We start from the raw sequence: 26,228 nt of genomic DNA on the forward strand, positions 1-26,228 counted from the left end.
ACTGCTCAAGATGCTTGCTGCCAAGCTCAATCCTGACTTGAGTTCAATCCCTGGAAAAGGCCCAACTGCAGCAAATAACCTATTACAGTATAACCTCCACGTAGCACCATAGCACACTCACACACACATGTTGGCACACACACATACTAAATGAAGAAATGCAATTTTTAAAAAATAGAACTATGGCGTAGCACAAAGGGACTGTCTTCCCTTTGTGTGTGACACACAGACATGTCACGTGTGAGAAGCGGCCGCTGCCTTGGGCTGAGAAGAGCCCAGCAAGACACAAATGTACAAGGTACTCTCTATCAAGCTGTGGTATGAGCAGGAGGCATCTTTAACAGGAAAGAGAATCGCTAGTCTGCGAAAGGCGTGGTGGTGTGTTAGGCGTCCTCCTAGAATTCTGTGAGCTCTCCGTGGGATGACAGGGCTTCCCTGCGTGTCTGGGGGAGCAATCCAACCACACTGTAGCACGGTGCACTTGAGACACCGGTATGAAGACACTGGATCGGAAGTGGTCACTTACTTTAAGGTTCTGACAAAGCTAAGAGTCGTGATGGTGTGCCCAAAGAAGTGGAAGGGCAACCTACATTGTGCACTGAGAAAGGAGTAAGTGTTGTACACAGTTGACCCCAGTGGAATATCAGCGAGGGGATCACTGAGGAAAGTCAGGACAGTGGAATTCTCGACGGTCTCACTGAGACGGTTAAGAGGCCTAGCTAGCACTAGCAGCCGGTCACTTTCTGGTCTTTAAAGGAGAGATTGTATACGCAAGTCGACTTTAAAAATCATCATTGTTTTACATATACATCAGTGTTTAAACTCATCCACACATCAAGAACTGAAGACAACCATGATTCGTATGTCTGCAGTCATAATCTTTCAGCACCAGGCTCCCTCTACTGATTCCAGAATAATAAAGAACACTTCACGGGCATCTCCTGACTAGACTCAAAATATGGAAGCCAAGGCAAAGGAGCTTGCGCGGGAACAAAGGTGATCCTTAATAGGAGGAGCAGGAAGCTCAACACTTGAAGATGGGTGAAAATATAAACTGCTTTGAAAAGTACCTGTATAGGCAGAACTATATACAATATATATATATGCTACAATATACAATATATATATGCTACAATATACAATATATATATGCTACAATATACAATATATATATGCTACAATATACAATATATATATGCTACAATATACAATATATATACTAACTATATACAATATATGCTACTATATACAATATATATGCTACAATATACATATATATGCTACTATATACAATATATATGCTACTATATACAATATATATGCTACAATATACAATATATATATGCTACTATATACAATATATATGCTACTCTTTAACCAATTCTTATCCACCAATGACAACACACAACTGTGTCATCAGCGGTGGCTATTGTAAAAACTCTCTATAATGAAACTCTCTAACTGCAGTCATCCACTGACACTTCTTAACTAGAACCAACTGCGGAAAGTGTTAAGTCAAGTGCCATGCAGGAGTGAGTGTGTGATAATTTTGTTGAGAAGTACGCTTGAGGTTAGGGTAAAGATGCAAAGTGTCTCCCATGAGAAGGGAAATGGGAGCGAAGCTCAGCCGCCCTGTGTTTACAAGAGGGAAGCTGGAAATTAAACAGCATCCTTAGCACTTTAGCTGTGAGAAGAGGAAGTGGGGTGATTTGCATAGACTTCAAACAATCTCACAACTATTGAGCAAACCAGCAAATCCTGGAAAGAATTAGAGAGAAAAGCCAAAGTCAATACACTTCAAACCCCCTCGGTGTTTCCCAGCAACTAGCAAGAAAGCATCTTCTGCTGGTTCACACTTTGCACAAAATAAATATTAAGTCCGTTGTTGGTACTGTTCCAAAAAGTTAATATTTTACAGTTCGGAATTTTAGTTTAAGACTGCCTTTGAAGCTCAAAGAATGCCTTTTTGAAGTTATGTTTTCATAGACCTAGGAATCTGATCTGAGAATGAAAGATGCCATCAAAGATTTATTTACAAAGATGGTCATCAAAACCTGTCTTCTCTCTCTCTCTCTCTCTCTCTCTCTCTCTCTCTCTCTCTCTCTCTCCCTCCCTCCCTCCCTCCCTCCCTCCCTCCCTCCCTTCCTTCCTTCCTTCCTTCCTTCTTTATCTCCTGAGACAGGGTTGTTTTTTGAGACAGGAGACGGGGTTTCTCTGTGTAGCCCTTGCTGTCCTGGAACACTGTAGACTGGGCTGCCCTTGAACTCCCAGAGGTCCGCCTGCACTTCCTCCCGGGTGCTGGGTCTAAAGGCCCTAACACAGCCCAAACCTTCTTTCTTACAATTACTGTTCAACTCTTGCATCTCATGGCCAGAGTATAGCCTCACTCTCAGCTTCCAACAAAGATGTTCAGAAACAATGAATTAGCAGAAGAAAAGTTAGAAATTTCCAAATCAGGGACTGTCTGAACAAATTAAGTAAGTTGTAATATATATCATATATTTGCCATTAAAATATTTTGAAGGCTAAACACATTGTGAAACATTCGAGAGAAAATGTTAAACAAAAAAAGGGTACCAACAACAGAGACCAACAAATGTCAGTAAGTAAACGTGTGCCCAAAAGTAAAAGTTAACATGTGCACAAAAGAGGGCTAGAAATAAAAAATAAGAATTAATGACAGAGGTTACTACTGGGCAGTAGAATCCTGGGTAGTTTACATTTTTACGGTTGTGGGGTTTGGTAGGTTGAAAACTGTCCATCATGAGAGTGACCCTGGGCTTTTGTTTGCAAGAGAGATTGTTTTTTGTTTTCAGTGCCCAGGGCAGCAGTGTGATAGGCAAGTTCTTCATAGCCAACCTACAATCCTGATATTAGCTAAAATATCAACGCTAAACAATAAAAAACGCTAGATGTTATTTAAACGTGTTTTTTTTATCATACTCTGCTAACATTCAGATCGGTAATTTAAAAAAAAATTACCCACTAAAAATCCTGGCGATAGGGGTTGGGGATTTGGCTCAATGGTAGAGCACTTGCCTAGCAAGCGCAAGGCCCTGGGTTCGGTCCCCAGCTCCGAAAAAAAAGAAAAGGAAAAAAAAAAAATCCTGGCGATAGGGCTCCGATTGTAGCTCCGACCGCTTGCCTAAGGTATAAAGTCCGGGATCCAGTTCCTAGGACCACCAAAACCCAAAGCACCATGGAGTGTAATAGTAGCTGCAGTGGAAGACGTAGTATCTTCATGAGCATTTCCTCTTCATTTTAGAACAACTCTTCACTAGGCAGATCCTTTAGATTCAGTGTCTAAAAGCACAGGTTAGAGCTAAACTTTGCTTTATATTTGAGCACTGTATCAAAAAAAAAAAAAAAACCCAACCCAACTTCTGCTTGGAGGTTATAGAGTGAATTATTTCTGATGTTATGCAAATGAAGACGAAATTTAACGCTTTTTCATCATAGTGAAATATAACGACCATTGTGGAGTTTAACAGGCACTGGGCCAGGTGCTCTACTGGAATGACCTTTGTTCTGTCACCCCGAAAGTTGGCTATTTTATTTAGATGCATAATAATTACCTGAGTCACCTGTCAGTCGTCATTTAGTCTGTAAAGAGTTTCTCTCTCCCTGTTCTGAGAAATAGAAACCACAGACACACCTTGAAAACCCTGCAGGGTATAAACTGGCTTGGGCGAATCCTTTGCGCTGTAGGGGGCAGAGACCTTTTAATCAGGTCGGTTTGATACTGTCTTGCACTTCCTTACAGTAGGACAATGTATGGAGCAACGGTGCCATTACCTATTTAGCAATACCAAGCAATTTAACAAAACTGAGGGTTTTAAACATGATTAAGATTACTCTTTCCCTCTGCCTTTTATGGAGAACGAACTTGGGTAAAACTTAAGATATCTGATATGTATAGTGTTCCGGTCCCTGCAATAGCAGAAGTCCGGGCTTGCTGGGTCCTTATCAAACAAGGCCTGCATTTGTCAATGATTTCATTGAGTTCCGTAAACTTGCATTCTAGCTTTAAAAAGGATAATAATGCAAACTTTCTGTACTCTTGGTTCATAGTGATTTGGCTGGTTCTATTTTTATAAAAATGTCGTAATTAAGTCCGTTTCTATACATTAAAACGTATATATTTTCACCATCACGTAAAATGCATGTCCCCAGAGGGCCCTTAAAGATAGTTATTATTTATCTTATATTCTGGCCACTATGTGAAATTCGAATCCAGGTTTGATTCCAACAAACGTGTCCCCTTCAAAACTTGTTGCCTAGCAACAAGTTCTCTGTGTCCAAGAAGAGAGGTTACCCATTCCCCCCCTAGAAGATAAGCTTGAGAGACTATTGAAATTTTCTAACAGTGTCCTCCCACCCTCTTTTGTGACCGAAGCAGTGAAGCATAAGACCTCCAACTGGCTGAGGTGCCTCAGTAGCAGCCCGGGCGGCGCAAAAGGGAACCCAGACTTGGCCCCGGGCTGGGTGGGAAAGGCGAGCCTGGTTCTAAACATCTGAACCGGATCCCTAGGAGAACTGATGTCGAGATCCCCAGGAAACCCATAATCTTCTCGGGGCGATCTCAGGTGCAGGGGATTTTTGTTCATTCATATCCAGAGGCATCCATCCCTCCCAACTCAAGGCATCTTTTCTTCCACAAGTTGTAACCCCCCAATGAAGCCACCTCGCCCCTTTCCCTCCGCCACCTAGAGTCAGGATCAGGTATGGACACCGACTTTCCAGTCTCCCTGTCTCCAGCCTTTCTCAAAGTAACCAGGGTACGTGGTCAAGCCTGCCCCAGGGTGTGTGCCCCCAACTTGCCCCGCAGCGTAACCCCCAGTACCTCGGGGCGCTGGGCCACCCGCGCCGCCCGCTCCGCCCTTCACGTGGTTCCTGCAGCTGGAACGGCTCCCGCCCCGCCCCCGCCCCGCGCTCTTCGCCCCGCCCCGGGCCCGCCGCGCTCCGCCCCGCTCGCCCCGCCGCTGCGTCGGGTGGTCCAGTCGCTGGGCAGCTCCCGTGGTTCCCGGGCCTCCTGCTGCAGCCCGTCCTGTCTCCATGGCGACTCGGCGTCCCAGGCTCGCGGCTCGGAACCCAGCTCAAGTGCGGAGCGGGGCTGGCCTTCCTGGTCTGGCCTTCGCGGAAACTCCTTGGCTGGGCGGCCAGAGGGTAAGCAGCGCAGTAATGACCGTGAGTAACTTCCCCGCACCCCCAGAAGTGGCGGGTCCCAACCTGCACCTTCGAACAGCACCTAATCCTGAAATTTTATCTACCACTCCAGGTTGGGCCTCTGGAACCCCTCGGCTGTCGAAGCACCCGCAGAGAAGGTAGGATGCTAGGTTGAGAGGAGGGAAAGTCTGCCTGTGTAGGGTTATCTCACCCTATCGCAAAATGAGAACCTTCCCTTCCATCCTAGGGCCTCCAGCTCCGCCCCCGTTGCTCACGATTCTTTTACTTACTTTTGCAAACAACTTAATGGTTTATAGAGACGAGCATATACCTAGGCTTGCCCTCTACCTGTAACTCATTTGGCACTGTGAACTTTGGCCCTCCTGGATCTCCCAGGAGAAAAGTTCGCACTACAAACTGCCCCTAAATCCAATCCGGATGACTTGAAATATCCAAAAATCAAGATTTTGACTTTTGACTCCTTGAACCACTCTGCACCACACACCAATAGCATTTAAATATTAAGTATCACGGTGGCACCGGTACTGTAAGGTGACTTACTTGCTGAAGCAAGTTTGTTCTTATCCCAAGAACGTTGCTTTTTAAAAGGAGATCTGGAAAAAAAGGAAAAAACAAAAAACTACGTTGTTTCATTCTCCTAACAACCAAAGTCAAATACTTGGCTCCCAAATACAAACACTTGTCTGTTTCTAGGGTTTGGGGGTTTGTTTTGATCTCCAGAAAGCAAAGCACCTCAGCAGAAAAAATCTCTGTTGAGTTTCCAGAGCTCAATCCCCAAACTCTAGGGATTCCCACTGTACCCTCCCCACAGTTCCATTCTCTCACCCATGCATGGCAGTAAAGCTGTGTACTTTAGCTGTGCCCCCTGCTTCCGTGTCCAAGTAGGCCCAGTAGAACTGGTTTCGTTTCCGAGTACATGGTTCACGACTCTCCTTTCAAGGCCAAGCGATGGGTACTGACAACATAAGGAGGAGTTGAGGCGTTTACCTGTATTCCCAGTTAAGCTCTGTTGTATGTTCCCCTGAACAGAAGTCACGGGGTAAGGGATTGACTCAAAATTACAAGATCTGTCGAAATTTGAACACAGGCTGCCTCCAGCAAGCTACCATCCTGTCAAGGAGGAAAGACACAGTTTATATTTTAAGTACTTCTGGGTATAAGTGATGTGTGGTAGAAATTTTCAATTTTAACCTGGGATTTTTAATCCCGCCTTTTTAACCATTTAGTTTGCAGACAACACACACACACACACACACACACACACACACACACACACACACACAGCCTTTTTATATTTATAATAAGCCTTAATAAGCACTGCAGCTGGACAGAAATCTACCCTCTATGTTATTAAAACTTATTTTTGATTAATAATCCTGTTATTATTTACTATGTTTTATCTGGGCTGCTCTTTACTCCAATTGGCCAGCCCTCAGGGCTGTGCTTTTTGACACTTAACCCATGGTGTCTTCCTCCTCCTTCCTCCCTTCTCCTTCTCTTCATAGCCTCCCTCAGCCCCGAGGCTGGGAACATCAAGCACCACCTATGTGTCTTCTGTCCCGCTATAGGCTGTAGACATCTTTATTCACCAATCAGAAATAGCTTGGGGGTAAGGTCACATGGTGTCACTTAGATCTACGCAGACTCTCTTGTCTCTGGGGCAACTAAGTCTTGGGGACCCACACTTAACATTACAATACATATCAACAGACCAAACCTCAACAATTTTTTTGTCTAATTAAAAAGGCTTTTTAAAAAATATGAATTGAATATAATTATAATAGTTATGAAAATTATAAAGTCTCATATATATTTACAACATCCAGTCCATTATGTTTGGCAATTTAGATAAAGTTTCTTCATCATTTATCTTATTTTAGTGAGTTAGAAATTTGTATATACATTATTTTACTCATTATTGTATATGTATATACATATGTAATGTATAGACATTATTATTTTAACTCATATCATTTTTAAAACATTTTTTAGACCTAGAACGTTTGTTTATTTCAAACCAAGAGATTTGTAGTTAGTCTTTAACCACATCATAGATTTGAGAAGGAATAAGTATTATTTGAGTATGCAGGAATGCAGTTTTTAAAAATTATAGAAATGACAGATAGCTTATCACTTGGGGAGTCTCCGCTATCTCTTACAACATTGGTGCCTCTGTCTCTAGCCTTCTGGCCCAGAACATCTGACAGACTTTAAGGGAAGCAGGAATTATGAAGGACTAGCTTACCTTGTTTGGCAGAGCTTAGGAGTTGATTGTTTTGAATCTATCTGTCCTTTTCGGACAGCATTTTGTCTACAGATAAAGTTAGGGCTTTTTTTTCCCTCTATCTAGTGGTTAGCCTGCCACAATGGAAGCAACTTTCTTTGTAATTATTGATGCTTAGTATCTTTATTGAAGTGAAATGGGGTTACTGTTAGTAGCAAATTTGTCTCATAGTCAAAAGATTTTTTTTTAATAATGGGATGATTTTAAATGTCATAATTTGTGGATCTTTGACATTTTTGAAGACCATTTATCTATTTATAGCGTACTTGAATAAATGAATAAATGAATAAACCGTTTGATTTTAGCTATTTATTATATGTATAACCCAGGATTTATTTTTTGTGATAATTTAAAGTAGTACCTAATATGACTATGAGTTTGACTGACTGTTAACTCGTATTACTTAATTATTTTAAACAATTTGTAACAGCAGTTATTAAAGGGGTTGGGATTAAGCCTTGTATTTTTATATGAGTTTTATAGGCATAATGTTTATCCAAGAGTAACAAAATTAATCTTAAATTTTGTATTAATATACAAAGATTTATATCAATGAAAACCTTAAACCTGTATTAATATATAAAATTTTGTATTAATGTAACAAAATATAACCTTAATTTTTTATTAATGTAAGATTATGACCATAAAATAGTTTTGTATATTTTTTTGTGGTGTTTTTGTTTTTGTTTTTTTTTGGGGGGGAGGGTCCTAAAGTTCACTCTCCAGATCAGACAGGTCTTGAATTCAGAGATCTGCCTGTCTCTGTCTCCCAAGTGTTGACATTAAAGGCATGTGCCACCACTGTTTGTCCTCGAACTCATAAGAAACCTATCTGCCCTTGCCTTTGTCCTCTAAGTATTGAGATCAAAGGCCTGGATTTGTTTATTTATCTATGTATACTTGAAAACATTTTAATTTTTATTTCTTTCTCCCTTTGGAGAGTAATATCTCTGTGAATAAATATACCCCCTTTCTCTTTGTAGAGATTAATATCCTTTTATTTAACTTTATTTAAATTCCCTTCTATTACTGAATGAGCGTATTTTCAAGCCATCATATGTCATGCTAGGACAAGAAGTCCCAGTATTCCCCTAGAGGCCACGTTGAAGGAAACCAGTTGCTTAAGGTAGCATAACATCTTAATTTATTTATTTTTTATAATTTTTTTAATCGTGGGAGGCATGCAGCCTTGCTTTTTGTTCTCTGAGCAGCAGGATTTTGCCAGCTTCATTGCATACCAGGGTCTTCTAGCACCTGTGCGGTTAAGTTGCCTCTCCAAGGCAGCATAGAGCAGCGTCAGGGAAGACCCCAGGCTGGAGTTTGAGCCTGTTGCTTGGAGTGTTGGTTTGGTTTAGGACTTTGCATGTTGGCATTGTGTCTGTCTAGGGTGCAAACCCCAGAATCATGTATACCAAATCAGGATAGATGTTAGCCGTAGTTCTGAACCCTGCATGGCTTGGGGAAAAAAAAAACAACTTTGTTAAGAAACTAGGTCTCCATAGTCTTAAAGGGACAGCATGTGCTTTTTATTTGATCTGAAATTTAAAAATTTTAAAGTGAGTTTTTGCCCCATATTGGGCACCAATATGCTGTATTTTTAATTTTAACTTGGGGTTTTTATCCCACTTTTAACCATTCAGTTTTCAAACAAAGCACATATCCAGCCTTTATATTTATAATAAGCCTTAGAGCTTATTGTAGAGCTGGGCAGATATCGCCCCTCTATGTTATTAAAATATACTTTTTTATTAATAAATCCAGGTTATTACTTACTATATTTTATCTGGGCTGCTCTTAACTCCAATTGGCCAGCTCTCAGGGCCATGTTTTTGTTTTTTGCTTTGTTTTGTTTGCTTTTTGACTCTTAACCCATGGTGTCTTCCTCCTCCCCCTCCTCCTCCCTTTCTCCTTCTCTTCGTGGACTTCCCCAAACCCCAGGCTGGGAACATCAAGCACCACCTATGCCTCTTCTGCCCAGCTATAAGCTGTAGGCATCTTTATTCACCAATCGGAAATAACTTAATGGGCAAGGTCACACAGTGTCTCTTGGGTCTACATGCAGACTTTCTTGTCTGTGGGGCAACCGGATCTCGAGCCTGCACTTAGCATTACAGTACCTAGCAGCAGAGCAAACCACAGTAGTGATGGATGATCATTTTATATGCATTTGGGGCTGTACAGTAAAATGTGCCTGGGTTGTGCTCTGCCCCCCACCGCACTTCACCACAGTTTCCAGGACAGAACATATACACCCATCTGTCATTTCATCCGTTCTCTGCCAGTTAGAGCATAAGGTTGCTTATGAAAACAAATAGAATAAAGAGTAGGATAGGGCTGGAGAGATGGCTCAGTGGTTAAGAGCACTGACTGCTCTTCCAGAGGTCCTGAGTTCAAATCCCAGCAACCACATGGTGGCTCACAACCATCTGTAACGGGATCTGATGCCCTCTTCTGGTGTGTCTGAAGACAGCTACAGTGTACTTAATAAATAAATAAATCTTAAAGAGTAGGATAGTTCCATAAATACAATGAAGAAAAATGTCATGTCTTCCATTATTAGAAGAGAAACCTAAATGAGACTCTTTGGGAATCTGAATCTTCAGTGTTAACAACTCATTTGGTTAAAGCCTGTTTGGACTTTGCAGCCTGAGTGACCCCACTGGCTGCTGGTTAGCGGCTTATACCTAGGGATGTGTGTATGTGAGATAATCTTACCTCAGTTTTGGGTACTATTGTCTTCTAAATCTAGACTTCTAAATGGGGTGTTCCAAGTCCTCCACGAGACTAGTGGCTGCCATGTTGAACAGCTAAACTCCAGTTTATATGTTGTGTTCTCTGTTTCTTTCCAGTTCTACTCATTCAGAAAATGTTTACTAGACATCAGATCATGTGGTATGGAGTGCAGTAGACCCTAGAAATAGGCAGATACATGAAGTCCCTTCTACGAAACTCCATCTAGTAAGAAGACAAAGAAAGAATAAGTGGATGAAACTATGATGAGCTCTAGGAAGACCTCTAGACCTCCATTTTTCTTTTACTTTGTCTTTCTTACTTCTCTTCCTCTTCTTCCTCCTCCCTCCTCCTCCTCCTTTAGTGTAAATATTTAGCACAGGCTGGCCTGGCCCTCATGGTCAACATACTCCTGCCTCCGCCTACTGGGATTGTTGGCACACACCCCATACCTAGCCATCAAGGGAGCTTGTTTGTTCGTTTGGTGGTGCTGGAGTCCAGTCTAGGCAGTACCTGATGACATGATGCTTTTAAGCTGATGTAGGATACACGTTTATAACTAAGAAACAATTTCTCTCTGTTTCTCTTCTTCTCTCATACTGAATGAACACAGGATCTTGCAAACGCTAGGCAAATGACCTACCACCGAACATTTGTGTTTCAGACAGATGCAAAGTTGTCCAGGCTAGCCTTAAACTTGGCTGTATAGCCCAGGCTGGCCTGGTATTTGCAGCCCTCCTGCCTCGGCCCCCCTGCACTTATAGGTATTTTGACACTGTGCTGGGCTAAGAACCAGTTTCCTTTCTCAAGATCCTTCCTGGATTCTCTAGCCATGTCTCCACAGTGGGGGTGTACATATTGGTATGTCTTCTTATCTGCTTCCTGGATGTTATGAACCATGATTCTATCCTTGAGCTTCTCTCGTTCTACATGGATGATGTAGCCTTGTTCACTTCTGTTCACAGACTTAGGCAGTGAATCACCAACAGGCCAGCAACTTCTCTGAACTCTTATCTGGTCTTCTTGACTGTTCTCTCTCAAATTTACCCTCCACCAAATTTCTGTGATCAATTTAATCTTCCGGTCTTCTTCAAAGCCTTGAATTTGGTTTGCACTGTGCAATAGTTACAACCCTAACTCCTTAGCAATCTGGCAACTATTGACACTACTGTTTGATTCCCACAAACCTTTCTAACTTCTTCAGCGGACACTCTCCAGCTCTGGACTGGACAATTGCTATTACTACCTGACTGTGGTCCCAATTTGGATAAATGTCACCTTCACAGTGAAGCTTGACTCAGGGGCATCCTATGGGAAAGGATCCAACCTTAAATGTTACAAGCTTGTGGCTGGGATTCTTTCCATGTATTCAAAGTTGGCAGATAGATTGAACACTTCTGACTTGACATGCTCAGAGGCTATGCTACTTCTCTTATCAAAGCTCTTATCACAGGATACCAAAAGGAAAAAAAAAAAAAAGAACCTTGGCAGTCAAGGTTTCTTTTGGTTTCAAATAACAAAAACAAAATCCCCATAACTCAGATTTGTTTCAGGTATAAAATGAGAAATTAACTGTCTAACCCATAGTAGGGAAAGAGATTGAGTGGATCAGGAACTCAGATAGCATTAGAGATGTATGTGTATGCCTCTTATATTTGTGCTTATTCTCTCTCTCCCTTCTGCTCCCTCTCATTCTCTTCCTCATCCCCCTTGACCAACCTTTCTTCCTTTCCTTATTTCGCATCCTGGAGTTCTAGACTCACATGATCCTAACTTTATGACAGTCCTACTTGGAAAGCCTATGGGAAATACTGTGACAAATTAAACTTGGGTCACAGACACATGACTAGGCCTGTCACTGTTAGCTTATGAATTACCACAGTGAGTGTCCAAGTTAGAGTTAGTATTGCTGTGATGAAACACCTTGACTGTTGTGGTTTGAATATGATTGGCCCAGAGGGTGGCACTATTAAGTGTGGCCCTGTTGGAGTAGGTGTGGCCTTGCTGGAGTAGGTGTGTCATCATGGGTGTGGGCTTTAAGACCCTCATCCTAGCTGCCTGGAAGCCAGTGTTCTGCTAGCAGCCTTCAGATGAAAATGTAGAACTCTTAGTTACTTTTGCACCATGCCTGCCTAGACTCTGCCATGCTCCCACCTTGATGATAATGGACTGAACCTCTTTACCTGTAAGCTAGCCCCCAATTGAATGTTGTCCTTACAAGAGTTGCCTTGGTCATAGTGTCTGTTCGTAGCAGTAGAACTCTAAGACAATGACCAAAGCAATTTGGGGAGGAAAAGGGCCTATTACACTTTCATATCACAGTCCTTCCCTGAGGTTAGTTAGAGCCAGAATTCAAATAGGGCAGGAACCTGGAGATAGGAGCTGATGCAGAGGCCATGGAAAGGTGCTGCTTACTGGCTTGCTCCTTATGGCTTGCTAACCCTGCTTTCTTGAAACACCCAGGACCACCAGTTCAAAGCTGGCACCAACCACAATGTCCTGGACCCTCCCCATCAATCACTAATTAAGAAAATACTCAACATGCTTACCTACACCCAGATCTTATGGAGGCATTTTCTCAGTTGTTCCCTCCCCTCAGATGACTCTAGCTCATGTCCAGCTGACATAAAACCAGCCAGCACAGTGGGTCTGCTCGGGAACAGCGCCATGACCTTTGTAGTTGGGCAGCTAGATCTTTCCAAAAATCTGGGGACAGATTATATAGTACATTGTTCATAGATTCTTGTAGAAAATACGGTTATGGAAGGAAGGCAGGAAACAGAGGTGCTGTGTCTGGATTGTGGCACCAGAGCGTGGTTTAGGCACAGCCCACTAATGCTCTTCCTCTGCCCCCACTCATGCCTCCACTGCATGCAGCCTCCTCTTCACTTGCCCTTAGCCAAAAGGCCTTGAAGCGATGTGCAGCCTCCTCTTGCACATCACCTCTTGTCTGTGTGCTCAAAGAGATTGATTGATCCAGTCTTCACTATCATCTCAAATTGAACAGTACAGAAAAATTGCACTGAAGCCTCTCAGAAGCCTGGGTAGAGCACTCTGAAGCCTGGACAGGAGGAAGAACCTGTTTCTGCCTTGAGATGCTAGCTCTCAAGGGCAGGAAATCCTCATCCTTGTGTCTCCCCAACTTAGCACAGACTTGAAGGTTTTCATTTCCGTTTTCGTGCTGAGGATGAAACCCAGCACCTTGCACATACTAACTACATAGTACACTCTTCCCCTAAACTACAAACCAGCCCAAATTTTTGTTTTAAATAGATGTTGAATGTTACATGTGAATTGGAAACAGTCATAATTATTCCCATTGCCAAAGGGGCTGTTGACAGACGTGAATAAGCTCAACCCTTATTCCAGAATCCAGAGGGTGCTCAGGGCTTCCATGTTCAGCATTACGGCATTCTCCAGAAGCCCGTGATCTGTGTTAACATGTATCAGTACTCCAGGGCTGAGGTGGCTTTGTAAGTTAATTAAAAAATCTTCAGAGTTAGTCTGCATCTTTTTGTTGTTTTGTCTTTTTAAGACAGGGTTTCTCTATGTAGACCTGGCTGTTCTGGAATTCACTCTGTAGACCAGCCTGGCCACAGTCTCAGAGTTCCACCTGCCTCTGACCCTCCGGTGCTGGGATTAAAGGCTCAGGCCACCACCACTCAGCTAGTCTGCTTGTCACAATCACGGCTTGTATTTTGCTTCCCCAAACAATCTTATCACAAAGGACATATTTTGTTTGTTTTTAAAGATGTATTTATTATTTACACAGCATTTTGCCTGCGTGCCAGAAGAGGACACCAGATCTCATTGTAGATGGTTATGAGCCACCATGTGGTTGCTGGGAATTGAACTCAGGACCTTGGGAAAAACAATCAGTGCTCTTAACTCCTGAGCCATCTCTCTAGCCCCGTGTGTGTATTTGCTTGTTTGTTGGTCTTGTGTGTGTGTGAAGGTTTTTTGTTTGTTTTGTAGCTGTCCATCCTATGTGCCAGTCTCTGCACTAAACCCTTCATATAGTTCACCCCACATAATATTTATCCAGCTAAGTCAGCCCCATTGAAAATCCCCATTTTTTGAAGTGAAAGAGCTGAAGCTTAAAGAAATGAAGTCACTTTCCCAACTCACCCAAGTAGTGGAGAATCAGCTTTGAATCCAGCCTCTTACCAAGAGCTCAGGCTCCTGAATATTACAGACTCGTAAGGAACTCAGTGTTAGGATGAGACAGGGCCGGTGGACAGACATCTCCTTGAAATGGTAAAGGCCGGACTGAAGACAGTCTGGGTCTCCATCAAGATCTGAGCTCTGGCTGTTCCATTTCTCCCGAAATGGGAAGAGAATGCTATGTCTGATAGTGCGATCCAAATAAGGGTCAAAGTCCATGCAGATCTGAAGCTGGAGAGGAGGAGAGGGCTCTAAGGCTCTGCCTATCTTACCAGAATGTACACAGTGTGTCCACAAGACTACAGCAATCCATGGAGCCTCTTTATTTCATTGTCGCACTGTCTCATCCTGGCCTAGAGAACCAGAGAAAAATATTTGCATTTATCCTACTGTTTGCCTAGAGTTTTCCACAACTGGTTTCCCTCCAAAGATCCTTGTTATTCTGATACACTGTAGCTCTCCATCAGCTCCACAATGGAGAGTCAAATCAATAACCTATTTCATGTCTGTCTTGGTCAGAGTTCCCAGAATGCAAAGCCCTGGGCGAAAGTCTCTGCTTTGCTCAAGACAGAGAGTCTGTGTGAGAGAGACTGTAGTGGTGAATAGTTAATCTGCACCAGCCCAAGAGCTCTGGATTCAAGAATGAAAGACAGACAGACAGACATACACACATTAGTTAATTTTGATATGCCTTGACTAGCTCAATGTCTGTGCAGTTCCAAACCTCCCCGTGGCTAGCACACACTCCCCTCCTGTATTCCTGAGTTAATACCTTCTAAATATATATATATATATATATATATATATATATATGTATATATATTAAAGATTTATTTATTTACTATATATAAGTACACTGTAGCTGTCTTCAGATGCACCAAAAGAGGGCATCAGATACCATTACAGATGGTTGTGAACCACCATGTGGTTGCTGGGATTTGAACTCAGGACCTCTGAAAGAGCAGTCGGTGCTCTTAACCACTGAGCCATCTCTCCAGCCCCCTAAATCTATATTTTATCTTTGCTGCCCTGTTACCTTCTGGACAGCCCTCCCATGGGGCTGCTTTCCCTTTACACCTACATTGCTGGATGATTTCTCTCTTGCAGCTTTTAAATCTGATCTCTCTGCTTCTGAGTCATGGGGATTCTCCTCTGTCCCTCAGTCCCTTGCCTGTGTAGTCTGAAAGTCCCACCCCATCTCCTTGCCCAGCCATTGGCTGCACAGCAATTCTCCCCCCCACCCCCCACCCCCGTTCTTTTTTTCGGAGCTGGGGACCGAACCCAGGGCCTTGCGCTTCCTAGGCAAGCGCTCTACCACTGAGCTAAATCCCCAGCCCACAGCAATTCTTTATTACCAGTCAAAGCCAGCTGGGGACGGGGACTCTCAGTGTCTGGAAGGACAGCTCTTGGGGGCCGCGTTAAGACAAAGCTTTAGAACCATTATCAACGAGAGCCATTTGAAAAGGGAGTGTACCAAGTAACGCCTTTCTGCTTTGTTGTTCACAGTCTTGTCCCTGAGTTTTGTATTCCTGAAATTCCCAGGTATGTGGTAATAACCATTTTATAAGTCTGGTTTGAGGCCTGGGCATGATGGTACACATCTGTAATCCCAGCCCTTGGGAGGCAGGTGAATCTTTGTGAGTTCAAATCCAGTTTGCTCTGTGTAGTGAGTTCTAGGTCAGACAGAGCTACAAAGTAAGACCCTATCTCAGAAACAATCCTCTCTGCCCTGGGCCGTGGAGCCAAGTGGAGGGACAAGTGAATTGTTGTTTAAAAAAAAAAAAAACAACTAGATGACTTATCCGGATATAGAGTGGACTCCATTGTGAGGGAAGTCAGTCCCATAACTGGAGAGCCTAGAAAGCAACAAAGACTTGGAGAACGCTTCATTGGATTAAATAAAAGATCGATTTGTACATGTATACATTTAAATAATACTTGAATAAAACCCCATATCCTAAATGTGGAAGCTTCCACCTTCCGCTGGCTCCAGTTTTCTCTAAAAGTTATCTTTGATGGCACCAGCAAACTGGACAGTGGCGTTTATCATTCAGTTTGTTGAAGCTGGAGAGAGACGTGTATCTGTGATTTCCAGAGTCAGCTCAGTGGAAAGGGTTTCCTAGGGCCTGCTGTGGATTGTATTTTAGTCTAGACCTAGAGTCCAAGATAATGAAGTGAGGAGATAGCAGAACTAGTGGATCGTTCAAGACATTACTACTGTCCCGTGCAGAATCGTCCCTGCAGCTCTATTTAGGTGGACCTCAAGGTAAGAGAGAAGAAAGTTGGTTTCTCTAGAGCAGTGGTTCTGAACCTTCCTAATGCTGAAACCCTCGTGTGGTGGTGACCCCCAACCATAAAATCATTCCTGTTGCTACTTCGCAACTGTAACTTTGTTACTGTTAAGAATCATAATCTAAATATCTGTATTTTCTGATGGACATCTGTGACCCTGTGAAGGGATCATTTGACGGCCCCCCCAACAGGGTCATGCCCCCAGGTTGGGGGGTTGGGAACCACTGCTCTAGGTTTTATAATATGGCTTCTTAGCCCATGCTTGACAGCCTGCTCCTAGTACTGTGCTTTGTTTCATTTACATCTGTACCGGTGTTGAGACGTTTATGAAGTAAAGATTCCTTGTTTGTTTTTCAGCAACTACCTAGACAAGACCGAAGTTGTAAAGGTAAAGGAGCTGGGGGCAGAGTTCAGTTTGTACAGTGCCTGCCTAGCATGCACACAGGAAGCCCTGGTATCCACCCAGCCTGGACAGACTGGCACTGTTGCACGTGCCTGTCATCCATGTCCTTGGTCACTCTGGCTTATGAGCCTACCCTTGTCCTGGTTAAGCCGTTTCTCCACCTCAGTCCTAATACTTGGGAGGGCAAAGCAAATAAATAAATAAATAAATAAATAAATAAATAAATAAATAAATAAGTTCAGGGTCACCCACGGCTACATAGTAGGATCAAGGCCAGCCATGAGGGCATAAAGAAGCCTTGTCTCAAAAGAAAGGAAATAAAATGTGCATTGCTGGAGGTTTCGTTCTTGCTGTTGTGGTTGTTTTTAGAATGCTTTGGTCAGATTTACCATCCATTTATAAGGTTTAGAAACAGTTGACTTTAGTACATATTATACAATAGAAATATGTTTTCAAAATCCTTCAAACTAAAATAATAATTGTAGTTTTTATTCCTACTTCTGTTTTAGGCACCCAAAAGCAGACAGAATGGCAGGTTGCTACTGTGTGATCCAAAGGGTAAGTGACTTATTACTTAGACTGTGTTTGACCACGATCCTGTTCTGAATATTAATTAAGATTATTGGAATGGTTGGATGTCGTTGTATAACTAAACAGTTACGTTCTGTGTTTTGATCTTTAAAAAAAACTTAGCTATTTCTCAATTAAAATTTTATGTCAGGTATAGCACTGTTGAAAAAATATTAAGTTTTTTTTCTCTTTCAGAGAAACTGATGAGCGGCTCCAATAAAGAAAAGCCACAGTAAGAAAACGTCTTTGGCCTTTTAAGTAATTAGAAGTAGATAACGCAAACCACGTATCACCTAATTAAACCTGCCAAGGCAGCCATGCGTGGGTGGCTTCTGTTGTTAGAATAGAGGGACGTCTAAGGTGAAAATGAAACTGTGGAACAGTGGAATAGGTGTGAAGCTCGCTTCTGCCTCCAGTGCTTAAACATAGCGCTCTGGCTACTCTGCCTTTTATTTGCTTAATTTCCTCTCCTCTTTCCCATTTCCCTCTGACGCTGCTCCCTTCTCTAGAACATCTCTGTAAGTGAACACTTTCTGTAAAACTAGTATTCCAGCTCATTTAACATGCATCATAGTCCTACATAAAGAAAAACAATCACCTTGAATAGTCCAAGAGGCTGGTATTTGAAAATCGCAGTGTAGATCAATAGAATCCTGACAATGAGGTGTTAGCTCCACTGATAGCATCAATTCCAGTGCTTGCTTAAAGTCCTTTACAATACAGTGGTCTCCTACCTTTTGGGAGGGGAAATAGGATTTTTTTTCTATGAAAGATTAGTTTTAATATTGACCTTAGAACAAATTCCTAGGGCTGGAGATATGGCATAGCAGTGAAGCACCCCTTCCTAAGGACCAAGTTTGATACATGGTGGCTCATGATAACCTAACACCAGTCTCAGGGAATACAGTGCTCTCTTCTGGTCTTTTTCGGCATTCCACACATATTGTGCACAGGCACATGCACATATACACATCAAATGAGAAAAGGAAAGGTGCCAGTGCCAGGCCTGACCATGTGAGTGCGTGTGTGTGTGTGTGTGTGTGCGTGCATGCATGCATGTGCATGCAGCGTGCATGTCTGTGTGCGTATAATTATAGCTCTTGGGAGCTCAAGATACATTGTCTATCATGCCATCCTGGATCATTTTGAATACTATTGGCTGAGAAAAATTCTACTCTATGAAATATATATATTAATTTCCACACTGTAATAGCTAAATATATTCATCTTTACTTTTTTTTTTTTTTTTTTTGGTTCTTTTTTTCGGAGCTGGGGACCGAACCCAGGGCCTTGCGCTTCCTAGGCAAGCACTCTACTGCTGAGCTAAATCCCCAGCCCTCATCTTTACTTTTTAAAATTATGTTTAATCTTTTTTTACAGTCCAGTCATTATCCCTCTCCTGGTCCACCCTCATACCATTCGCCCCCTCCCCTGTCCCTGTCTCCAAGGGGATGTTCCTAATCACCCTACCCCACCCCGCCAGGCCTCCCCACTCCCTCTTCAGGGTTAGGTATCTTTTCTCTCACTGAGGCCAGACCAGGCAGTCCTCTGTTGTAAATGTGTCCGGGACCTCATATCAGATGATGTATGCTGCCCGGTTGGTGGTTTAGTATCTGCACTATCTCAGGGGTCCAGGTTAGTTGAGACTGCTGGCCTTCCCATGGGGTTGCCTTCCTCCTCAACTTCCTCCAGCTTTTACCCAGTTCAACCACAGGGGTCCCCACTTCAGTCCACGGGTTGGGTGTAAGTCTCAGTATGCTGCTTGTTGGGCCCCTCGGAGGGCAGCCATGCTAGGCTCCTGTCTGTAAGTACACTATAGCATCAGTAATAGTGTCAGGTCTTGGAGCCTCCCCTTGAGAAGGATCCCACTTTGGGCCTGTCACTGGACTGCCTTTCCCTCAGTCTCTTCTCCATTTTTGTCCCTGCAGTTCTTTTAAACAGGAACAATTCTGGGTCAGAGTTTTTGACTGTGCATGGCAACCCCATCCCTCTACTTGGTGCCCTGTCTTTCTATTGGATGTGGACTCTACAAGTTCCCTCTCTCCACTATTGGCAATTTCATCTAAGGTTCCTCCCTTTAAGTTCTGAGAGTCTCTCACCTCCCAGGTTTCTGGTACATCCTGGAGGGTCCCCCCTCCTCATCTTCATGTTTGCTGCAAACTTTATACATCATATAAATATAATACTTAAAAAAAAAAAACCCTTGTAGCCAGGCATTGTTGACACCCACCTTTACTTGGGAGAGTACTTGGGATACAGAGATAGTCAAATCTCTTGAGTTCAAGGCCAGTCTGGTCTACAGAGCTGGTTCCAGGATAGCCAGGGCTGCATAGAGAAACTCTGTCAAAAAAAAACAAAAAAGAAAGAAGGAAAGAAAGAAAGAAAGAGAGAGAGAGAGAAAGAAAGAAAGAAAGAGAAAAAAGAACTTGTATTAGGCATGAGTCACATATGTGAAGGTCAGGAGACAGCTTCCAGTAGTTGATGTTTTCTTTCTGTCATTGAGGCCTTGGGGCTCAAACTCAATTCACCAGGCTTGGCAGCAACTGCCTTTACCAACTCCTCTCTCTCTCTCTCTCTCTCTCTCTCTCTCTCTCTCTCTCACACACACACACACACACACACACACACACACACACACACACCAGTATGCATCAAAGAGAAAGTATTAAGTAACAGATCAATGTCAGAGGATTTACATTTGTTTCAAGTTATAGTCCACCAGAAAAAAAATCCTGTATGAAGTATATCCATCTACCTACACGTACTTCTATGTATCCAGTTATCACACCGTTGAAAGCACACTCCAAAAGAGATACACTGTCCAGGACTAATGTTCAGGCTTCTGCCTCCCAAGTGCTGGGATTAAAGGCATGAGCTACCACATCCTGTTAAAGCGAGTAGCTTTTTATGGCTTGTGATTCTTCCAGTACTAATGGAAGTTAACAGGCCATCAACAGAAATGAGTGACTGTTGTGTCAGTATACCCAGCTGTCAATATGCCCAGTCGCACCTCTCGTTGCTGTAACTAAATGCCTGACAGAGCAACTTCAGTGAGGAGGTTTGTTTCGGGTCATAGAATACACCACATTGTGGCTGAGAAGGAGGCATGATGGCAGGAGTACAAGGTGGCGAGTCACACTCTGGGCGTGGGAGATGGACGCAGTACTCATCATTAAGCCAAGGTCCCACCCACAGAACGGTGTTGCTCATTAATAGCTTCTTTCACTTTAGGCATCTCAATCAAGAAACTCTTCCCTAAGTAAGCCCAGAGCAGTGTCTCCTAAGTGATCTAGACCCTGTCAAATTGACAACCAGAGGAGATCGTGTAGCTTAGGCCTGGTATGGTTGTAGACAGTAATGGGAACTAATCCTCATAGCCAGTGTTTGTAGATGATGCTAAGCAGGGCTGGGCCTGAAGTAGGGGTGATCCACATCCCAAGGGAGACATAGCCCAGGAAGTCAGTGCAGCCTGGACATGGACAGAGGAACGGAGGGACAGTCATTCCCCTGCTCAGTACTGGCTGCATCGGACTGAAACTACCTTTGCAGGAACACTGTGGTCAGGTGTCCCTGTGCTGCTCATGCAGAGACAAGAGCAAGGCTGGTAAATGTACCCGGTGAGCCTCACAGGCGTGTGGTGTGTCCATCCCAGGTCCCTTACCGAAAGAAAGTTAAAAGTAAATGAGGTTAATTTTTGACAACAGGTCATCACAGTAAAAATGGAAAACTGTAGGGATCAAAATTCAGAGATGAACTCATTCAAAGTCAGTGAATTTCTCAGTGGAGCCTCCCATACAAGCTCATCTCACTGTTGGCTCCACCTGCTGGCTGGGAGGTCCAGTTTGGTTAGGTAAAGACCCTACCTGTGCTAGGTTAAAGAACACTAGTGTCTCTGTCTCTCTGTCTCTCTGTCTCTCTGTCTCTCTCTCTCTCTCTCTCTCTCTCTCTCTCTTTCTCTCTTTCTCTCTTTCTCTCTTTCTCTCTGTGTGTGTGTGTGTGTGTGTATCTCTGTCTCTCTCCACCTCACCCCCCTTGTTCTGAGTCTTCACTCCTGTCCCAGCTACAGTGGAAATGATCGAAGCAAATCCACAGTTATTTGACCAAAGTTGAAGGAACCGTATCCTGGGGTTTTGTTATATGATTGATGGTGTGTGTGCTATACCACCTTTTCTAAAGTGAATGCTAAGCTGCTTTCTCATTTCTACTTCACTTTTAAGGAAATCCTCCTTTGGACGGAGACCAAGATTGTCCAGCAAGCTTTGTACTTCTCCAACACAGATCCCGGGTGGAGCTACTGTGTTCTCAGCAAGGTAAGATTTCAACCGTTTTGGGTTCTGACCTATAGTTGATTAATATAAGTCATTTAAGATGAAATCTAAATTGTAAGTTTTCTGAAAATACCACTAATTCTAATAGCAATTGGGGGACATTTTCTAAATCTGCCAGATAGAGTCTTTAAAACTAAGAAAAATACTAAATTCTAGGATATTTACTCTTCAGCATAGCCACATTCTGCCAGACTATCTAATCTGAGTAATTTCGTAGCTTCCAAAACTACTTAATTTAATACCTTCACATCCAAGATGTTGGTACATACAGTAAAATTTGCTATCTTCCCTCCATTCTCGCTGTTGTGAAAGCAATGAGTCTCTTCACTGATTTCTTAAGTAGCTAAGAGTTAGAACATCACCATCTCAAAAGGAAGTTAGTGGGGTTTTTTTGTTTTGTTTTGTTTTTAGAAGAAGGGCTGGAGACAGGGTCTCACTAGGTAGCCTGGGTCGTCCAGGAACTCACTCTGTAATTCAGGCTGGCCTCTAACTCACAGAGATCCATCTGCTTCTGCCTCCCAAGTGCTGGGATTACAGACACGAGCCACCACATCCTGCTAAAGCAGTTTTTAGTTGGAGAAAAGGTTGAGTGTATGGCTTATGATTCTTAGTGTCTACATTGTAGACTGTACAGAAAGTGAGAAGAAAAGGGCTTTGTGCTTTACTGTTAACTGATTGGGTCAGCCCTCAGGTAGACTTTGGTCATGGGTATTCTTGGTTGCAGCTTGCAACAATAGCTAGTTATGTCCTTCCAGAGGACAGTGAACTTGTCACCTGCCTCCATGTGTTTAGAGTTAATCAGAACATTTTCAACTACTCCAATCCTCGGAAGTGTTCTGGCTAACTCCCCTATTTAGGGATATAAGTTAATGGATCTGCAGATATCCTAGTTCACAGAGTACCATACCATACCATACCATACCATACCATACCATACCATACCATACCATAGTGACTTTAGTTATGCCGGCTTTAGCAATGCAGTACATGGAACAATGTCTTATATTATTGGCATCTAAAAGTCAACAAAATTCTGTCATTTAGTGAAGAGAAAGGCATGAGAGCCCTTTTCCTAGAGTTGATATGACCATATGTAAGTTTTGGCAAGTGATTCTATGGCAGCCTAACTGTAGTCCTGCCGTCCCAAGCAATTGAGGATTCTGAACTCTGAATGTCAAGTTCCTCTGACACAACTAGAAGACCAAAGGGTCAGAACATAAATCATCTCATGTGCCTTCTTTATGTGCAGAGAAGGGGTATGTGGGTTGGTTCCTGCTGTCATTTTCATATCTTTAAAAGGGGGGGCTAGGTGCACAAAGTATGAGGTTTCATCATGCCATCTTCACATGCGTGTCATATGTTGTTCTGTGAGTCCCCTCCCCTCTCACCCCTTGCAGCTTGCTTCCTCCCTTTCCCCAGTCAGCTTCCCTTTCCACTTCTCTTTTCCATGTATTCTATTACCCTGTTTCCTACCATTCTTGAACTGCTTTGCTCCCTTCTAGTTTCATAATCTATAAACACATGTATAAACACACATACATATACACGCATACATATACACACACATACATACAATTTTAAATTTGGGTTCTGTATCTATCTAAGTTGGGTTTCATTACTGTGAACAGACACCATGACCAAGGCAACTCTTAAAAAGGACAACATTTAATTGGGACTGGCTTATAATTACAGTTACAGTTCTATTATTGTCATGATGGGAAGCATAGCATTATGAAAGCAGACATGGCACTGGAGGAACCAAGAGTTTTGTATCTTGATCCAAAATCAGCCATAAGGAGGCTCTATTCTGATTAGGATCTCAAAGCCCACCCTAGCAATGACACACTTCCTCCAACAAGGACATACTTACTCTAATAAGGACATACTTCCTAATAGTGCCATTTCCCATGGGTCAATCATATTCAAACCACCACAATATTTAAGAAAACATACACTGTCTTGGGCTTATTTTTCTTCACACAATGATTTTCAATACATCCATTTTATTTTCTTGAATGGTGCACAAGTTTTGTTTTTCTTTTGGCTTTGAGACAGAGTTTCCCATGTAGCCAGGCTGTCCTGGAACTCACTGTATAGATCAGGTTGACCTCCAACTCAAAGAATCACCTGCCTCTGCCTTCTGAGTGCTGGGATTAAAGCTGCACACATCACATCCAGCTTGATGGTGTATAACATCTCATTGAGTGTATGCACCATGTATTTTCTTCACATATCCATCTTAGATAGGTCTACTGTTGCTGTGAAGAGACACCATGATGAGAGCAACTTAGGAAAGAAGCATTTAACTGAGGGACTGGCTTACAGTTTCAGAGAGTGAGTCCATAGGAGTGAGGAATATGGCAGCAGGAAGGACACATAGTCCTGGAGTTGAGAGCTCACATCTGACCTACAAGTTTTAGGCAGAGAGAGAACAAGGCTGAAACCTCAAAACCGACCCCCAGTGACACAGCTCTCCCTGCAAGGCCAGACCTACTCTAATAAGCCACGCCTCCTAATCCTTCTTATAAACAGTTGCACCAAATGGGAACCAAACTTTCAAATCGTTGGATCTGTGGGGACTATCATTCAAACCATCACATATCCATGGATGAACATTAGACTGGTTCTACTTCTAGCTTTGAAGAATAGTCCAGTAATAAACAAACATGGATGTCAAGTTTGTTTATTGGGATATGTTGGCTTAAACTTTTCGGGATGGACAACCAAGAATGGGATAGCTTAGTCAAATGTTCTAGGGAAACAAAAGCTCCATTATTGTCTCTACAAAGGAATATAACAAGCTGGTTGGCTCATTTGTAAAGTCAAAATCCAAGGGCTAGCAAGAGGGAGCAGAAGGCAAAAGGAGCTTGCCACCCAGTCTGATTTCTTTAGTTTGATCTCCAAGACTTAAATGGTGGAGAGAACCAGCTTCTAAAACTATTGTCCTCTGACCTCCACATACATGACATGACACATGACCACACACTAACACCCAAAAGAAAGGAATATAAAAAGAAGGAAAACAGCAGAACCCGAGATGGCTGATGATGGTGATTATTTAGACTTTACTCTTCTTTGAAAGGGCAAAACCACCATAATTTTATCATTTTGTATCTTTTTATGAAACTAGAAGCTGATTTTTTTCAAAAGAGACACAATAAAACATTGGGTTATTGTTGTGTTTGTTTGTTGTTTGTTTGTTTTAAAACAGGGTTTCTCTGTGTAGCCCTTCCTGTCCTGGAACTCAAACTGTAGACCAGGCTGGCCTCGAACTCGCAGAGACCCAACTGCCTCTGCCTCCCAAGTGCTGGGACTAAAGGTGTATGGCCCATACCTGGCTGACACTGAAAGATCCTTAACTCTCTGAAAAGGGGTTTGGATCATTCTCACAACCATAGCTGGGTTTCCCTGAGACTGGAGTGCTGTATCCAGGACGCTTTTTCTCCATGTGCCATTTATTGAGATGAAATTTCCAATGTGAAAGCTAAGCTGTTTTATGACTGTAGGGTTAATATTAGTGTTGGAACCTTACTACGAATATAGCATTTAGCAAGAGCAGGCATCTATTTACAAACTTCAAAAGCCATTCGAGACCAGGTTTTTGGTTTTCTGTCACCACATCATGACGAACCATAAATATTTTCCTAAATGATACTCATATGTGCTGTGTGTTGGAACTCTAAAAAGATTCTATGACTTGTTAAATGACAATAAATACCTAGCAGAAATGGTTTTTTATAAGCAATAAAAATTATGCTTTTCCAAAGAGCCAACATTCTATTTAAGTCTATGTTTTTGGTATATTATATTCTGATTTTCTTTGAGACCTAGTATGCATGTGTGTGTTTTGAGAACCTTTATAAAACATGAAGATCACCACAACTAAGACATTTTACTGTCTGCTTTAATGGTTAGAAAAGAAACCTCTTCAAAGAAGATTGAAGATAAAGTCTCTTTGAAAAGCAGTGAAAACAGACCTTCTTCAAGGAGTATTGAAACAAACCGGCAGTTCGACCTCTGGTCATCTTCCTTCCTAAAAGAAAGCTCAGGTAGCAAATAGCAGGAGCTTACTGAACTGAGTAATTGTGGCTTCTATTTCAGCTCACTGTCCACGACCTATGGACATGAGTTGACAGCGCTGTTGCTCTAAGGTCAAAGGAAGCACGATGTGTAATATACTGGATTATTTGATATACAACCAGATAGGACATCTGTGGCTATATATTATATAAGATAAACATTACAGGGTGTTAAATCCTAGAATGGATTA

The 26,228-nt window shown here is 42.6% G+C and overlaps 1 protein-coding gene and 2 long non-coding RNA genes across 6 annotated transcripts in view; 1 reads left to right on the forward strand and 2 right to left on the reverse strand.

Annotated features, from left to right (window-relative positions):
• Window positions 1-4,889, reverse strand: part of LOC120101561 (uncharacterized) — a 26,140-nt gene extending 21,251 nt beyond the window's left edge. For both annotated transcript variants that reach the window (XR_010065218.1, XR_005502188.2), the window contains exon 1: window positions 4,844-4,889. This is a non-coding gene — a long non-coding RNA (uncharacterized LOC120101561). The remainder of the gene's footprint in view (window positions 1-4,843) is intronic.
• Erich2 (glutamate-rich 2) overlaps window positions 4,288-26,228 on the forward strand; it is a 36,875-nt gene continuing 14,934 nt past the window's right edge. The window contains exons 1-8 of one of the 3 annotated variants that reach the window (XM_006234340.5): window positions 4,311-5,187; window positions 5,279-5,324; window positions 15,872-15,907; window positions 17,015-17,045; window positions 17,570-17,618; window positions 17,826-17,862; window positions 21,848-21,940; window positions 25,874-26,007. In XM_006234340.5, the coding sequence (XP_006234402.1) occupies window positions 4,725-5,187; window positions 5,279-5,324; window positions 15,872-15,907; window positions 17,015-17,045; window positions 17,570-17,618; window positions 17,826-17,862; window positions 21,848-21,940; window positions 25,874-26,007 (889 nt within the window). In that variant the 5' untranslated portion in view covers window positions 4,311-4,724. Of the gene's footprint in view, window positions 5,188-5,278; window positions 5,325-15,871; window positions 15,908-17,014; window positions 17,046-17,569; window positions 17,619-17,825; window positions 17,863-21,847; window positions 21,941-25,873; window positions 26,008-26,228 lie in introns of all 3 variants that reach the window. The other 2 variants (NM_001024311.1, XM_039105672.2) reach the window with 2 other exon arrangements.
• On the reverse strand, window positions 5,162-25,878 carry LOC134486380 (uncharacterized). Its single transcript, XR_010065219.1, has 3 exons — window positions 19,861-25,878; window positions 18,229-18,364; window positions 5,162-14,718 (listed from the first exon to the last, which is right to left on the reverse strand). It is a non-coding gene; the product is annotated as an uncharacterized LOC134486380 (long non-coding RNA).

Source organism: Rattus norvegicus, chromosome 3 (genome assembly GCF_036323735.1).
Source record: "Rattus norvegicus strain BN/NHsdMcwi chromosome 3, GRCr8, whole genome shotgun sequence".
In the NCBI taxonomy this organism is placed as follows: Eukaryota; Metazoa; Chordata; class Mammalia; order Rodentia; family Muridae; genus Rattus; species Rattus norvegicus.